The sequence below is a fragment of the Perna viridis genome, chromosome 12 (genome assembly GCF_037379345.1).
Source record: "Perna viridis isolate PV_CMFRI_1.1 ecotype Kerala chromosome 12, ASM3737934v1, whole genome shotgun sequence".
NCBI classification, from domain to species: domain Eukaryota; kingdom Metazoa; phylum Mollusca; class Bivalvia; order Mytilida; family Mytilidae; genus Perna; species Perna viridis.
In genome coordinates this window covers 17,734,903-17,753,525 of record NC_142456.1, presented here as the reverse complement: position 1 = coordinate 17,753,525, position 18,623 = coordinate 17,734,903, and the positions used below count along the sequence as shown (strand labels likewise).

The window sequence follows — 18,623 nt, the reverse complement described above, 5'->3', positions numbered from 1 at the left end:
TATAAGTTTTAGAATGCAATATTTGGACGAATACTACCATCAGAAAACTAACTAAGGGGAAAATTAAAATAGCACTTTAAAAAAACGAATCATTGATGTCTCCAAATTATTTTTGAGATATTGGTAATTCGACAAATGAAATCATGGACGGACGAAAGGATCTTTCAACAGCATAATCATATTATGTCAATCAAAATATTAGATTTTTTCATTATACATGCTGGGAAATCGACATAAAGATATTCACACTTTGCACCCAGAGAAAAAGAGTTTCATTTAAGGAGGGAGACCTAAGGTAAGGGACAAAACTCTTACAAATCATTGGAACGTTTGTATTCAGCATTTGACACCAATCTCGTGTAAGCATCAAAGTAACTTGGATTGATTTCATTCTGTTTCAAATTAAAGTTTGATAGGCTTTGGCAAAATTGAATATGATACAAACATATTGCTGATTTCAATAGTTACGTCCATTACCCTAGGTCTATCTCCTTCAAACAATCATTATCTTTCTTCTCAAACCAGTGAAATATTAATCTGTCTAGGGAATCAAACATTTAAATCATGAAAGTGTTAAGAAAAAGATAAAAATATGTATTTGTTTGTGAAAGAGAAAAACAATTATAGTGAATACAACGCAATACAGAGAAACCTGTCTAAACTGATCCGAACCCATTTGAACTCTAAATTTGGTTTAGTTTAATACAGATGCTCAATTTTCGAAGGTTCAAAATCTATTTAAATTGATATCAAAGGACTTTTAACATTAAAAGTGTACAATTCAGATAGGTTTTCACATTTTTCAGTATTTTGGTATAGACAGGCATCACTGATTTCTAAAAAAAAAACAACAGAATAAAAGCAATGACCCTTTTGGAATACGAGATAATAACCTTCCAGGTTCAACCAGGTTTTTCTGAATGGGGAGGGTTGTGTTCCAGAAATTTATAAAAACGGGAGTTACTGGGTACCAATTGACCATTTTGGCCAAACATCTGCACAAAATAAAAAAAATCAAAAATGGCCAAAAATAAAAGGGTTTCCAACCCTGGAACCCTATCTTGAACTTGCCACTGTGCTTTTCACTTGAATTGATGAAACAATTGATTAACTACATATTTTTTTGTAGTTTTTGAAAATTTCTTTCAGGAAGATTAAATGTGGACCATATGCCTGGATATAACAAATGATACATTATTTTTCACCATAATATGAAAATATTTTTTTTTTTTACTTTAATGCCACTTTTTTGTTATAAAAAATAAAGCTATTAAGAAACTGACCATGCCAATTGACAAGGCTCTCTAACACATCAACTTAATTATGAACAGATCAAAGAGTTATTTCCCTTCATTATAATGTTTCTAGTGATTTCATGTAATTCATTTTATTCTTCCTTTTCAGTTAATTAAAAAACAATGTTCATTTTTTTAAGAAAACACAATATTTAATGGATATAAATTTGTCGAAAAAAATGGCACATGCCATCCTGCATGGACATTGTTTTGAGCAATTATCCATTTATCCAATCTGAGAAGTCTTTGAATGATAAAGTCTCCTTTGGTTGACAATTAATATCCTACTGGTTATCAACACTGAATGTTTTGAGTCTTGGTTTTCATTTTTAATGGTTGAAATGACTCTTTCATATTATCTCTTGAAGATACTGAGTTTAAGAGAGATTTGTTCTTCTGTTTTCGTCTCTTTTTTGATGATTTTTTGTTCATGTCTTCACTTTCATTTTGAATCTTTTTCTTCTCTTTCTTTCCGGGGTAAGAAGCTAGAAGTGCTCTTAGAGAATTTCTTGATTGAAGTTTATCCAAATTATTTTCAACCTTTGCAGTTGAATCCTGTTTCTCAGTTGATTCTAATGAATTTTTTTGATAAGCTGAATTATCATCAAATTTTGACCCTGAAATCTCCAGGTTACTTAACACATAATCATTCCCTGGACCACTGTCCTGAATCTTTGACCCAAACTTTTGACCGTTTCTATTTTGTTGCCTACCAACTCCATGTTGCTTGGGAGGGACCCAAATGTTTCTTTTTAACGTATCTTCAGGCAGATTTGAAGAATGGCAGGATTGTAAAACCCACTGGTTGTGAGGGCTTGTAAAAGAGTGTCTGAATTCACATTCATCTCCATGGCAACAATGTCCATAAATATATTGCCTACAGTAATGGAGAAATGGGCAGTACACATTATCAGAATCAGTGTCAAAGTTCTCTTCATATGTAAACTCTTTTAATTTACAACCACTCTCAAGATACATGTAGTCATGGCACATTCCTGGAAATTTCCAATTTAATAGCATTATAATCTCTTTATCAGAAAAATCATCCAAACCATATTCTTTTTTTAATCTACAATTGTGAGGTGAGTTAAAGGCATGAGGATGGTGGCAGTTTCTACGTTTACAGTTTCCTTTAACAAACTTTACACAAACATGAAAATGTTTGCAACTTTCATCATCACAATATGTACGTTTTGAACGATCACGATACAGTTTGCAGATCTCAAGATCTTTGAAAAATACAGCAACATACTGTATTTTAGAGCCAGCTCTGTAGATATGAAAAATATCATTCCTTTCATTGAACCAGTTCTCCACACTTTGACTTCCAAAAAACTCATCTGTTGACTCTTCTTGGAGCAAACTTACATGGCATATACCATCATGTTTCTGTATCAGGAATTTAATGACTACTGAACCATTGAATCCTCCATTCAATCCATTGAAAACTTTTTTGACAGTGACCTCAGTCTCACTAATTCCTAAAGTACTACCATACAAATGTGTATCCAATAACAACTCTTTTTGGGTATAATTAGGGGAGATAACCTCATCAGTCAAGGATGTTTGAGAACTTGGACAGTCTACTTTCTTGATGTCTTGTGCCCTAGGCTGCATAGCTTGTTCAATATAACTATTAAGGCAACTTTCAGTAGCATTTGTTTTTGGTAATTTTAAAAGTCCACAGGCTGTCTCAAAACTTTTTTCCTTCTTTTTCATTTGACCTTTGACCCTCTCCTTTTCTAGGTCAAAATCAGATTGATGAGAAGCCACTGGCACTACCTTTAATGAAGGTTCACAGTTAACTTGAGGCAGATTGAAATTTACTGAATGTAATCTTTCAAGTTCATCTTGAAACTTTTCTCTCTTTGTCACCTTAATTTGACCATAGTTATGTCTTGCTTTTGGCTTGCCACCCCTAAATTTTGGCACTTCAACAGATTTAGGTTTGGATTCTGTAGACCCATGTCTTTGCCGATGTAAGAATATTATTGAGTCGTCACTATCACTGTCATTTTCAGAATTTGCTGCTTTTAAATAAATCAATGAAAGTTCATTCTCTAATGTTTGGACACATTTGTTACGTGAAGGCCCTTTCCTTGGTTTTTCCTAAAAGAAAAAAAATATTATTTTACATATTATACTATATTTTAATTTGATGAGAATGCTGCCATTTGATTGGTTTGTTGACAAAAATAAACTAACTTGCTATTTAGGCCAGGCCCACCTTTTACTGAACTACTTTTTGTTTGTCAACATCCGAAACAACGTTTTCAGTCACACTGTAACGTTGAAACGTTTTTGTGACAATAAATTATTAACTAACTTTATGTCCGCCGGGTTTATGTCAAATTCCTGTTTTAATAAATGTGTCTTCAATTTTGGAAAATAACTGAACATTTCCCAGTGAAGAAATGACAGCGTCTTGCTGCTGATTTTAAAATGGCGGCCAATTTGTTTACTAGAATCACTACATGGCGGGAAAATTAAAGTTGCTGTTTACTCAGTGTTAATAAAAGTAATGGATATATCATTTTTTTTTATTTTTAATTAAAATATAATGAATGTATTCAATTTCTGATTAGTTTATACTCTATAACCTAATTTGGGTCCGTTTACGCTGAAACATAATCCGTGAATTTCAAACCTATGAGACTATTAAAATTATGTGTTGAAACAATAAAATTTGAAATACATGTAAAACAAACTGCTGGTAAATTAGACAAAAATTAATATGCAATGATGAAATATACCCTTTTAACCAAATTTTATCATTTTATAACCATCCACACAAAGTGGCCAGGTATTATATGATAACCTTTGAAAATTTAGGTGTCTGTTCGTCTGTCTGTCACACGACAGTTTCCAGATGACAACTTGAGAATAAGTTACAGTTGTAAAGTACCATAAATTATAGGTCAAGTTCAATTTTCAGCAAAATCAATGACGTAGTTTTCTATTTTGAACATTTTATCATCCCCATTTTTCACCATTTTATGGTAGGGTTTCACTTAAAGAAGTAGACCTTGGGGCGAGGGACACAACTCTTGAAATCAGGGATATGTTTGTATCATATTCAATTTCACCAAAGCCTCTCAAGCTTTCATTTGAAACAGAATGAAATCAATATAAATTACTTTGATGCTTACATAAGATTGATGTCAAGTGCTGAATACAAACGTTCCAGTCATTTGTAAGATTTGTGTCCCTTACCCTGGGTCTACCTCCTTAAGGACCTAGAAAAATTATAATGAAGTCAGTGATTAGGATGCATAGTGGACTCATCTGCACATAGACGTTGTTTGAACAAGAAAATGTTACCCCAACATTTTTTTCAAGACTTCTTTCTACTAAATAAATGAAATTCTGTTTCATAAATACGAACCTGTATTTTGTTATTCAATAATGACATGGCTACTTCTATTCTTTCTGGAGCACCAATAATTTGTAGTTTAACTCCCTGCAAGAAAAGTATAATACTATTTCATCTGCGCTTGAGATATAAAATATAGAAATAGAAACATTAATAAATACTGTAAATGGAAAACTTTTGGACTATCTTTTTGTGGTTTCTGTGATCAATCTATTTTTGCACAGTTTTAAATTCGGGATCTTTCCCCAAATTATAATAAAATGTATTATTTTAGCATTAGAGGTACAAAATGTATTACCATGAAAGTAGCACAAATAAAAGTGCTGCAAATATTTCTCAGTTTAGAGTAAAGAGAACTTTGCTATAACTAATCATTCAAGATATAATATATTGTTTTTCAAACTTGTTTTATTTTGTCTGAATTTTCAAAAAAGGGTTTAAATAGTTACATTTTGTACATTTCTTCAATTTATGCAAATTATTTTGTTATTCTTTTTTAGTCTTTTTCATCTTGCTTTTTCTCTGTTATCATTTCTCTTTTTAAACTTTTCCTGTTTTTTCAGGATTTTTTTTCGGTATTCTCTCTGAAACTTGTTTTATCTGTTTCCTCTATCATTGTATTCTTTCCATTACTTTTTCTAGTTTCTTCTTTTTCCTATTAAATTTTAATACCAGTTTTTTTTTCTCCATAATTCTCAGATTTATGAATAATTCAGGAAGCAATTCCTGTATATTATATGTACTTTTTTCTGTATTCTCTCAGTTATCCATTTTTGAAGACTCTTCATTAAATTCCTGTATTTTTTTCTTGTTGTTTCGAAAGCATCTGTGATATCTTTTCAACAAACTTGTTTATTACATATAGTTTATACGATCTTCTCGCTATTACATATTTCTATATGCCATCTGCTTTCTGTATTATCAATTTCTCTGTCTTTTACATGTATTTGCTGTTTACCCCGGACTTGACTTTTTATGAGCAACTTGACGGTTGTTTCTGGAAAAGCAGAGGTGCACCTGGTCCATGCTCCCAATTTTTAGTGGAGTCCGAGTTGCTCATTTACTTTTGTTACTTTGTATGTATGATTTTAGTTACTTTATGTTCTTTGTTGTGTATGTCTGTTTTCCATGTCTGGTCTTTGTCCCTGGATTGCATTCTTTTGATTACCGCTATAACCTTGGTTCCCTTGATTACTCTTTCATTCTGATTGAAATTGTCCATTTCATTTGTTTTCCCTTGTATTCCACTTAGACTTACTGTCTCACAATCTTCCTGCCTTATCCGATGAACCAACGACCTAGTCATGATGTCTTCTAAAAACTGACCATATCTTCCTAAAACTCTTTCTAAAAACAGTATACACATGCTAACATGTAATATCATATTAACTATAGTTATTAAGTGGCAGTTTCCATAAACTGTGAAAGTACTTTTAATCGCTGGCACCAATTTCCAATAACTTGTCTTTTTCTTGACACCCTCTATTCTATAAAATTAATCATTTTTACTACAAATGCAAGGTTTTGTATGATTCCTTCCAAATTTCTTAATTTAAAAAAATGAGGTAGTTTTGAAAAAGGGCAGCAATATCACTGCCAATATTTTTGAATTTATGGGTTTGCCAACTCCAACAGACAAATGAATGAGAATTTTTGTTTTCATCGGAACCATATCTTGTGGTTTTCTAAACCCACGAAAACCATGAAAATTGGTACCATATGAACAAAAATACTTTCACAGTGGTCCCCTTTATCAGCCTAAGACTTGAAAATATCATGACCAAGACAAAACAAGAGGCTTATATAGATAGAGGGCTGATACAGAGCCATATGAATTGAGGACTGATACAGGGTGATATGAATAGAGGGCCGATACAGGGCAATATGGACAGAGGACTGATAGATGGCAATATGGAAAATGTCATGTAATAAAATATTTATCACATTTTTATGGCCTTGAATAGAAATTCATAATAACAATTAAATAAATATAAAAATGTAATTATCAACAAAAATAACTAATTCATATCTTTTTTTTTAGAATTTCAGTAATGGTAAACAATCACTTCAAAGATATCTGCTATTGTATTATTGTGGTTCTTAATGTGGAATCAATTAAGTACCCTAGTCTGCATTTGATTTATCATTATCAACATGCTTGTTTGTGGTAAAATAGTTTCATTAGAGTAAAAATGTAATTTTGCATTTCAGCTTGAGTTAATACATTAACTGTGGCACAGCTTGGGTTATTGTTCAAGTTGTTCCATAAATTATCTTTAATGTTGTTTCTTAAAATATAATTGTATTGCCTCTGTGGTTTTAAACAATTATTAGTAATTTGTTTATGTTAATCAAAGACATGAATGGTAACTAATCAACAATTCTTTATTTATCTTTTTTTCCACTAATGACAAATGCTTTTTAAAATCAATTATTATCATATTTTTAATATGCTTACCAAAATCATCCATATTTATTTTACTTAAATACAAATTTATGTAAAATTTATAACCGTATACAATATTTCAGAAAGGTATGGAAGAAATGTACTGGGGTAATGGTAACCATGGCTGAAGGTGGTAGTGAGGAACTGTATCACCAGCTTTACCTTTGTGTAACTTAATTTGTATTTGCAATTATATAACAATGCACATGCCATTCAACAACCAAAACTAAAAAATGAGTTATCAGCCAGACTGATAACTTGTTTTTGCCCTCAACTGATAACTACCAGTACATGTAGGTATAACCCTAGCTGATAACTTACTTCCACTTGCGGTAAATGTTTTGTATTATTAAGTGTACATGTTTGTAAGAATCAGGAAAAAGGGAAACAATCAGAACCATGCATGGCCGAACCCCACCGATCTGACAATATAATATCACTCTAGGATGCTTTCTCTATTTGAAAAGACTATCATTTGACCTCTGCATAATTCGATTTGATCAAATTTTTCAGCAGAATCTTAGAAAAAATGAGGTTTCTGACAGAGTTATCTGCCCTTGAAATGTTCATTTTCAGTGCATTACAATAAAATTGTAACTCAATGGTCCATCATGATATGGAAAATCTTGTCTGTTTTCTTCGATTCTGATGGTGAAAATAGTCAATTAAAATATCAAAGTGGTGGTTTTTTCATATCATGTTTCACCCACTGCCCGAATCTTAGAGATACTGACTCTTAAATACACAAATATGCACACATCATGTTTGAATCTGTGATAATGTAAACATATCAATCATTCAATATGTCAGACTCAATTTTGCCAACACAGTCAGTATAGTTTCGCTTTTTACACTTTGACCTTAAGGACACTCTTCTATGGAAACACAAGTCACCTGATTGCAATTCTGTTTCCCGACTGGCCACATACTGATAACTTTGTGGCGTTCGAAAAAAAATTGCATCAAAACTTTGTCATTGTGTGCCATGTATTATTTTCTTGAAAGAAATGTAGAAAGTTAGAAATAAAAAGAAGACAATTTTACTGCGTTGGCCATCTTTTTTCAATGACAGGAAATGACAGATACAGCAAATCATAAAAAAAATTAAATACAACAAACATAGGTAAAAAAACCCACTGGTATAGTGAATTGGGGAATTTTAAAAAACTAGTTATATAAAGTCCTTAAGAGAATTCACCATTTAAAGAAAAAAATGGTTATACTGCAGCATGATATTTTGTAGCAATTTTAAAACAGCAAACATAGTGAAAACTAGAAAAACTGTGAGCAATGCTCATAAACTTGTCACCCCACACTCCCCCATTTGAGAATGTACCATTTGACCTCCACATTTATTTTTATCAAAATCTAAATTGGGAGGTGCACAGTGGGAATATGGATAAGTCCATGTTTTGCTATGGGAAACCCCCATATTCTTTCTGATCAAAGTCTAATATAGGAGGTACACAATAAGAACATGTAATAAAGATTCTGCGACAGTTCATATAATTCCATTTAGTGGTGTAGTAGGATTAGAGAATAATAGATGGGTACCCCATGTGTAAAAGAAAGAAGGATGGAAGGAAGAATGGACGGAATGACAGAAGGACACTCTCATCACTATATACCTCACATGTGGGGATTATAACTAACACAAACTATCCTACAGAATTCATCAAAGTTCAAACAAAAGTCTAAGAGGTTTTAAATCAACTACAAGTAGGAATTTGTGAGTCAGATGGATTACAGTACCTGAACAGATCCGTGCAACAAAAATTGTGATCGGTCATCTGTCAAACCGATCCACAAAACCGGTGATCGCATCACATGACCAAAAAGCGGTCACTGTATTTTACGGTTTTTATTGTTTTCTTTCTCAATTTTACACATATTTACATAATGTTATAGATTTAAACATAACTTTATACTTTTATTTTACATTTCGTTAATTTCAAACAGATCTTACGCCATTTTACATAACAGAACTGCAATCAGATCAGTCACCAGTCATCGGTCACCGATCCGTCAGCGATCAACCAGTCAACGGTAATCAATCCGTCAAATCGTTGCACGGATTGGTTCAAGGACTGTTCTATGATCATAACACTTACTGAAGCTGCAGTTTAATTGAGCAAATATAATTAGTTTTATCAAGTTAGATTGAAGATCAGAGTTGAAATAGCAGTTGCCAGAGACTATTGATTTGTAAAGCCTGTTAGCATATGAACATTTCTCCTACACTGCTGCAGGAAAATAGTTCCATTGACATACTTTGTTAATGTTCAAATGCAAACATTTAGGTCCTCTTTACAGGTAATTCTAAAATATGAAGTATAATTCCATAAATCTATTTATGTCTACAAATGTAAGATGCATAATAAGCCATTTAAAGAGGGATGCTGAGAATTAACTAAAAGAAATGTTAAGACATTTAATGTGGGCTGGATAAAAGCTATTATTCACTCATTTTTGGCCAGTTCTACACAAACTTATAAAAGAAAAAAGTTACCAAACCCTAAACATCAACATGATGTATCAGTCACTGTTTTGTTAACTATATGTTATTTCAAAACTAGATGTTTCTGGGATTATATGAGATACAGAGCAGCTGTAGGTGTTCAAGGGACTTATAAGTGCATGGCCAGTATTTCCTACATCAGTCTTTATTGTTGAAATTAAATTCTAAGGCTACTGTGTTTATGTTATATATGTGTCTCTGGGACAAACTGCCAAGAAACTAAGAGTTTTTGCAGGACACACAAGTGTCTCTACGGTTATTTGTAGCACTTAGCTATGGCTTATCAACTGAGAAATAGTTGTAGCTAGATGAAATGTACATACATCTAAGGGCAGGATTAATTTTGTTTGTGGCTCAAGGATGAATAATTTGACAGACAGTTTAGACCTGAAGTTTACTCAATTTAATTTGACTTGGAAATTTAGAAACTGGAAAAGGCTAAATAGTAGTTTGTAGTTCAACTTTACAGGATATCAGAGTTTACTATGTAAATTCTTCTAGGTGTAAACCTACAACAAACCTGAATATAACAAAAACTGGCACACTGCTACAATGTCAAAAGAATTTTTGTGTGATATTTCAGAGATAAATTGAATTTCATTGGTAATCAGAATAATGAATTTCAGACAGAGTTTAAAGTAAACAATTTATATCAACATTTTTTTGTTTAGATATGTTTGAAGTTGATCCTTTTCCTTCTATTTACAATTATTTGGGCTGTAAAAATTAAAACAATTGATATGAATTGATTCAGTACATGAGTACTTTGACTGTTTTTATTTAGTCAAATTACCTCCCTTTACCTGCTAAATTGTGTGGAACAAAAAACACTTCCTGTCTTAATTGAAGCATGTTCCGAGCTTTCCTCACAACATCTTCATTCTGAAATTCATGTTGAAACAAAACAGAGTTATATATGTTATGTTGTGGTTATTACCGGTTACACTTAATAACATCTACCTAAGAAATCAAATTTAATTAATTCAAATAATTTTTTTAAAACTCAATCAAAGTTTGTGTCTGTGAAACCAGTTCTTCCTTTTCTTAGAAGCCTTAACAATGATTTTTAAAAAAATTATTGTTTCAAAGCTCAAATGATTATTAACAATATGAACTTTTATCTTGAAAACATTGCTTTCCTTTACAAATACAAGGTGTTGAATAGAGCCGTGTAGTATTTTCTTTACATATTCATTTTTGTCTGTATTCTGTAGGACACATATATAATTATCTAAGATTATTATGGAGACATGGATGCACCAAATATTTGGTGAAACAATATGAAATAAATTCAGTGGTACACGATAGAGATCAATTGTAATTTAACTAATTCTTCCTGTATTCAAAATTTTATTGCTTTATTCATTGCAGTGTAAAATATGCAAAAAAAATTTATTGGTGAATAATGGTAGGAATTCCAGATTTTTAATATCATATTCAAGATGAATATATTTTGCTTGAATTCTGTACATTTCAACAGTTAAACAAAATTTAAATAAAAAAGAAAATCTTACCAGCATGATCTTTATGATAAATTTGCCATTTTCAAGAGTTTTATGTTTTATAGCATATAAAGCCATGATACAAAAGTTACAAACACATGACCACATGCAACATATAGGCTGCATCAATTGAAAAATATGAAGAAACTGGTCTTATTAGAATCAAAATAAATCATGGAAACACCATTTTATCATTGTTTTACCACAGGCTGGCAATTCATGTCTTTATTTAACCCCTTGCAATCGCACAGGGTAAAACAATGTTACATAAAAGGCCAGCCCGTGGTAAAACAATGATAGAATGGAGATTCTGTGATTTATTTCTTAAATTATCTCCCCTTGAAATATGTTTGAGAATGTTGAACTGTTAAATCAATAGATCAATGGTGAACTTGCAAAAAACATTAGTCTTTTTATCACTTTTTCTCAATAACAAACCTTTCAGTGCCACAAAACATGAAAAACTTAGTACTAGTATTTATACATGTATCGGAGAATATTCTTAAACTTTCTGATATTTTAAAACTTTTACTGGAGTTGCCAAGTAAATGCCACAAAAGTTAAGAATACTGAAGGATTTAAGTATTGGGCAGAAGGGATGCTAATAACAGCAATCTCACACTCTACAGCCAATTTCTAATAAGATGCCCTATAAACATCTAACAATACATTACTCAATATATGTATCTGTGGAAGATTCAGATGCAGAAATAATATTTTTTGTCATATTAGATTAAGGATAATTTACCATAGGTATAGTGTTGTATTGATTTGCACACCAGTTGACCTATTGCTCAGTACAAAACAATCAAATGTAAAGAATCAGGCTATGTGTAAATGAGTACCCCCCCCCAACAATGAATAATTTCTTAATTAGACTACATACCTCACCAATAACAGTAAAAAGGTAGTCACTACTGTGTTTATATTTGGCATTATAGATTCTATGGATTCCTTCCAGATCCCTGGCTTTATTTATATTGGAGCCTTTTGTACCAATAACTAACCCCATTAGGTCATGTGGTACCATGAAGCTCTCCCTATATGTTGTCATGATGCTAAAAAATAACCAGTAAAAGCAACAAAAGATAAAAATTGCAGAAGTATGGTACCAATGAAAGTTCGTGTTTTAAGAGAGGGTAAATCAATGGGCAAAAACATGCTCAGTAATGTATAAACAGACAAGAACAAACAGTGAACAAGAAAGGCAAAAAATAAAATTACACACAATGTGTAGCCCAACAACACCAAAAAAACCAATGTGTCCATGAAAAGGTACATAAGAAATTAATGAATTTTGCAAGACACCTGCCCGAGACAACTCATATCAAATATCAAAAAGCATCAAAGACAAGTTTTTTTTAACTTAGAATTCTTAAATATACAATAGTTTTCCTGTAAATATAACTAAATTACATGCAATAATGTAAGAGAACTCATTTGTGCCAATAATTATTGTATTTGATTGCGCCACTTGTATAATGAAGTATAGATTATTGGTCTAAAAAACGCACCCCTACCCCCTCGCCTCCCCCCCCCCCAAAAGAAAAAAAAAATAAAAATAACCCAGTTAAATTTGTATCCAAATCACTTTCAGTCTATAATTCATCAGACTGAAGAAAAAAAAATTATTTAGAGCTATAATGGAGTAATAAATGTACTGTTTATCTTATGAAAGATAATTAACTGTGTCTTGTGATATGTGGGAAATGCCAAACTCTTACTTGTGTATCACATCTACATGTATTTTACATCATTTGGAAAGAAAATAGTATTGGCACGAGTAAATTGTGGTGGTTTTGAGGAAAAAAAGTATGCCAACAATTTTAATGATTCTGATTTTAGCTATGCTGAGTTGTGCTCTAAGTTCCTAAGCTCAGTGTAAATATTTCCCAGAATTAATTTTGGTTTTTTAAACAGACAGGTAAAATAAGCCAAAATTAGCACCCAGTGAATATTTTTCACTATACTGTATTAGCTCTCGACTCAAAACTGACAGTAGCACCCATATAAGGTCATATAAGTTTGAGACAAATAATTTCATAACATTCCTGGAAAACAGATAATTTGTGAAGTTCTTATTTTTGACCACTGGATAACTAACTCAGTGTTATATATTGGCATATTTCAAACCAAGGATAAAATACAGAATCTTACATAAAATACTGACCCTGGCATTACTCTTAACATAAACCCCCTCATAATATTGTACCCTCAACCCATGTAGGGGAAGATTTATGATAAAGGGGAGGTTAGTTATAAGCAACAAAGGAAGTTAAATGTTACACCTCCCTCTTATGATAAATCTACCCCATCTTATTTTATTGGTATAGGAGGTCAAAATATTGTGGGGTTAAAATATCATCCAGTGAGATGTAAAATTATCATAATGGGGAGATCAAATTATCACTATGCCACCAGTAAGCTCTTGCTACATTTCATTGATTATATTGTAAAATACATGTACATGTATTTGATTCAGCAAAAAAAATCTGTTTCCACAAACTAGGGTAGGTAGGTAAGCAAGAATAGTTCTTGTCAAAAAATTGCCCTCCCCCCCCCAAAAAAAAAAGAAAAAAAAACTTCAGGGTGGGCACAAAACATTAATGTCTGTAGGAATAGCAGAACACAGGTAACCCTCCAACTTTAGTGGGAGACAGCAGAACACAGGTAATCCTCGAACATTAGGGGGAGACTCTCACAAAAATCAATGAAAAAATAGAAATCTTCCACATAAAAAGGACAGATTTTTGGAAGGTTTATAGTTACAATTACTATATAGTTAAAATTACTACATAGTTAAAATTACTATATATTCTGTGGAAGGTACTAAAAAGTTTAATTTTTACATAAAAAATTTGCTTTTATATAAAAATCTCTCACATGAGACAGTGTCAATTGAGGGAGTACATGTATCTCCCATGTGAACTTTTTAAAAGACTAATAGGAATAGGCAATTTGTTTTTAGGTCTTAACAAGAAGTTTCCAATAAACTTCCTTATTTATTATACCAGTATTACCTCAGTGTTCACTGTTTTGAAGATATCCTGCTTTCATAACAGCTTTTAAAACTTTATCTCTTAAAATCATTCTATAAACTTCCTTTAAAACAAAATAAACTTTTTTACTGCTTGAAAGATATATACTTCCTGAAACATGTATATTACAAAACATTCTCAAAACTAATAGGCCAATTTTTTTTAGTTCTACAGATGGAGAAAAAAAGATGAACCAATCACAGTTCTTCTGATAAATCTACTTTAGAAGAAGTCTTTTTAAACATCAGACAGGAGTTACACGCCACCAAATTCTTTTTTATTCCTTCTTGTCCTTTCGAGATAAAATTTCATACATATAGATTGTGTATGAATATTTGCGTTTTGAAAAAGTTACTTTTCTTGATTTTGTTGATTATGAGTAATCAAGGGAATAAAGTTATAGCGGTAGTCAAAGACTAATCAAGGGAACCAAGGTTACAGTGGTAATCAAAGATTAATCAAGGGAACCAAGGTTATAGCAGTAATCAACGAGTAATCAAGAGAACCAAGGTTATAGCAGTAATCAAAAGAGTAATTAAGGGGACCAAGGTTATAGCGGTAATCAAAGAGTAATCAAGGGAACCAAGGTTATAGCGATAATCAAAGAGTAATCAAGAGAACCAAAGTTACAGCGGTAATCAAAGAGTAATCATGGGAACCAAGGTTATAGCGGTTATCAAAGAGTAATCAAGGGAATCAAGTTTATAGCGGTAATAAAAAAAATGTGTAATCCAGGGGCAAAGACCATACATGGAAAACAGACATACACAACAGAGAACATAAAGTAACAAAAATTATACATACAAAGTAACAAAAGCAAATGAGCAACTCATACTCCACTAAAAACTGGGGGTATGGAACAGGTGCACCGGTAGGGTAAGCATCCTCTGCTTTTCTAGAAACACATGCCGATTAAAAAAAGGAGACGAATGAATGCTTTTCTCCAAAATACAGATCTAAATATGTAATTATTTTCACTGTTGCTATTAAATTTTCACAGATTCTGTTAAAACGTAAGTGCTGGTGTGGATTTTTGAGGTTCCAAAAAAAAAAAAGATAAGCGTTATATAGTATTTAAAAGCAATTTCGCATATACTGTTATTCAGGATTTTCTGTCCGCTGCAAAACAGGGAAAATTAATACTCCATGAAAATTAGTATGTTTACAGTACATAAAACACCAAACAAGAACTATACATTCAGTACTTTTCTGCACTTTGTAGAAGGTATGGATTTCACAAAATAGTGCAGTGTCATTAGTATTTTCACTGAAACATGCAATATTTTGACTTAAAAAACATCAATTCAACTAAAATTAAAGAAACATATATATAGATATAAATCACATGACATAAAATGATTATATAAATGATAGAGAACGGATTTATGATTAATATTTTGAACCATGGTATATAGGGTTAAAGTAATAGTCTGGCAAAAGCAGAAAAATGAAAAAAAAAACAATTAGGTGTGGCCTAAATTTAGTATGTTAAGTGTCAGTATCTGTAAGAATCAGGCAGTGGATGAAACATGGTATAAAAAAACCACCAAATTTTGACTACACAGCCAAATGTATTGTCAGATTGATGGGTTTTGACATGCATATTTCTGATTTTTCCCATTTTGCCTGATACTTATAAATACTGACATTTAACAAGTAAACCAAGACTGGATAACACACCTCATGTTCTATAGAATGTTGCAACAAATGGAGATAAGGTTAGTGAAAATTATTTGTCTGAAACAATTTTTTCTCAGTTGCTGAAAGTTTATGAAAATACAAAACAAATATATATGATAACAATATATTGTTTTACAAAATTGCAGGTGATTCAAAGGTACAAATCAATATTCATTTATTTTGATAGGTAGATTTTGAATTTGAGTTTGAAAAAAATACTTATGGATACTTTTCAATAACCATCCCTTGTCATGTCTTCATTTTTTTCTTGAATGTTTACCATAGCTGTGTAAGCAAAGAATTTCAGGTAAAGGAAGGCATGTTTAAAAATAAAGGCTAAAGAAAGTGAGGCAAGAATATATTTGGGGTTAAAATTTGTGAATATAGAGCTCTGCTGAATGCAGCATGATACCAATGCAAAATGCTGACACCTGATTTCTGGGTGCAAGTTTTTGACACACTTAAACATAGGGACTTAGTTATGGATGCAACAACTGATTAAGACACAATATTGCACACAATTTGTATATAAATTAAAATTGACAGAAGTTCACTTTATGAGTGTTTTGTTAAACATCCTGTCTTAATACCTAAAATTTGAAAACCTAATTCTGTTTGAAAAACACTAACACAGATTTTAATGAGGAATCTAATAAAAAACAATATCAAAATTGGACCAAACATTTTAAAAAAAATATTTTGGGCTTGGCTCCATTTGGTACCTGCTAACTCGAAAAATGTTAGAAATAACTGAAATCTGATTGAAAAACGCAGGCAAGGATTTTCATAAGGAATCTGTTTAAAAGTTATTTTTAAAATCAGAAAAAAATATGTGCTTAAATGCTGCATTCTTTAGGCTAAAGTTCACAGCATTACAAAGTTTTATAAATTATTTCAAGGGTTTATTTAGTGTTATTAAAAACATTATTTTTACGAAATAGACATAATCTCTCTATAGTTAATCTTAAAACCTAACGCTTAATTCTAAGCTGAGTGACATTTTATTGTTTTATTACATTCCCCACAGTGAATGGTAATAGAACAAATGTCACTTATTGTGCAGTGACAAATCCAGGGATATATTCCATTAGTTGGATCCCCCTTTTTCGGAAAACTATGCTCACTTCATGCAATATTTCAAATAATTTAAGCCTGGAACCCCTTTTTTAGCCCACCTGGCCAAAAGGCAAAGTGATATTACCATCACTATGTGTCCATCATCTGTTGTCATCCATACACTTTGATCTGACGATAAACATGGCTGTCATTACAAAAAATAGACCACTGGGGTCAAAATGCAGAATTTTACAAATAACTTAAAAATAGTTGGGTTAAGGTCAAATCAGGCAGGAATAAAATTGTTCAGCATGATGGGATGGGCCTATGCTGAAATTTTCAGAAAGATCCGTTGACAGATATTTTAAGTTATGGGTTCTGAAATGGATTTTTTTCCAAGAATTTTGCATTTCAAACTTTGCAAATCATCTCCTCTGAAACTACCGGATGGATTGAAACAAAACTAAGTAGGAATGTTCTCTAGAATATATTTAACAATCTGTGAGTGTAGGGATTTTTAATCTGTCAAAAAACATTGCCCGTTACTTAAAAAAGACCATATTACAGAATAATGAAAATTGTGCAAATAACTCAAAAACAGTTGGGTTAAGCTACAATCTGGCAGGGCTCCAAATTGTTCAGCATGATGGGATGGACCTATGCTGAAATTTTCTGAAAGACACAATAGCAGATGAATATGTTATTTGTCCTGAAATGGATTTTTTTCCAACTTTGAAAACAATTTCCTCTGAGACTACTTGTTGAATGTATACAATGTAACCAAATATAGCTTTAATGCTTGTTAGGATATTTTTACGATCTGTGTGTGAAGATTTTTTATCTGTCAAAAAACATGGCCACCTTCACTAAAAATTGAGGATTTGTGAAATATTTCGAAAACCAATTGGTTTCATCAAAATTTTCACTGGGTAAAAATTGATCAGCATGGTGAGACTAACCTATGCAGAAATTTTCATAATAATGTGCAGATCAATGTGAGAGTAATTCCTTTGAAGTTTGAGAAATTTATTTTATAATATGAAAAATGGGTGGATAACTACTTTTAAAAAAAATGCTCTCTATAGATTAAATGATTCTAGTTGTGACAGTAGTACAGGAAGGAAAGGACATTTCAAAGTCATGAAATCTTTGACATCTTGTTCATCTAATAAAGGTTTCTAATCAAAATTTGAATAATGATAGTACTACAAAAGAATTGGTTTTTTTTATTGTTTCCCAATTAATGTAACATAAACATCATATTTATATCAATTTAATAAGCCATTTAGAACATAATGTGTGCAATATTTCTACTAGGAGGGAGATCTGGAGGGGGAAATTGTGAAAGAGGAAGATTTGTGTCTCCCACATGGAAAACTTTCTCAAAATGGATGACTGACCCAAAATTGCAAAAAGAGGGAGGAATAACAACAGGTATGCGAATGTTGTTTGCTTTTTATTAATTTTTTATGGGATTTTCTATATAGTGATAATGTCGTGAAAACCTGCAGGTTTTTTTATATTCCAATGAGCTTCCATGTGTTTTAGGAGGGCAACATTTCAAGAAAACACCTTTCAGTTGCTACTTTCACTTCGTATCTATATATATATCTACTTTCACTTTCCAAAAATATAAGTATATGGCTGTGTTTGCTTTTCCAATTAACGTCAATTACATTGTTAGCCCCACTTTCTCTTTGATTGCCAATACTATT

The 18,623-nt window shown here is 31.7% G+C and overlaps 1 protein-coding gene across 6 annotated transcripts; it reads right to left on the bottom strand.

The window, feature by feature from the left end:
• Positions 1 to 1,397: 1,397 nt before the first annotated feature.
• LOC148601521 (uncharacterized) lies at positions 1,398 to 18,536 on the bottom strand. 6 transcript variants are annotated; one of them, XM_088554816.1, is made up of 7 exons: positions 18,414 to 18,536; positions 14,155 to 14,236; positions 12,021 to 12,192; positions 10,436 to 10,514; positions 5,927 to 6,015; positions 4,681 to 4,755; positions 1,398 to 3,404 (listed from the first exon to the last, which is right to left on the bottom strand). In XM_088554816.1, exons 3-7 carry the CDS (start codon positions 12,186 to 12,188, stop codon positions 1,590 to 1,592), a joined length of 2,226 nt encoding a protein of 741 aa, XP_088410942.1. In that variant the 5' UTR covers positions 12,189 to 12,192; positions 14,155 to 14,236; positions 18,414 to 18,536; the 3' UTR covers positions 1,398 to 1,589. The 6 variants fall into 6 exon arrangements, with proteins under 6 accessions (XP_088410942.1, XP_088410944.1, XP_088410943.1 ...); XM_088554818.1 differs by lacking the exon at positions 14,155 to 14,236 and having other exon boundaries at positions 18,414 to 18,526; XM_088554817.1 differs by lacking the exon at positions 18,414 to 18,536 and having other exon boundaries at positions 14,155 to 17,031.
• Between the last annotated feature and the right edge of the window lie 87 nt (positions 18,537 to 18,623).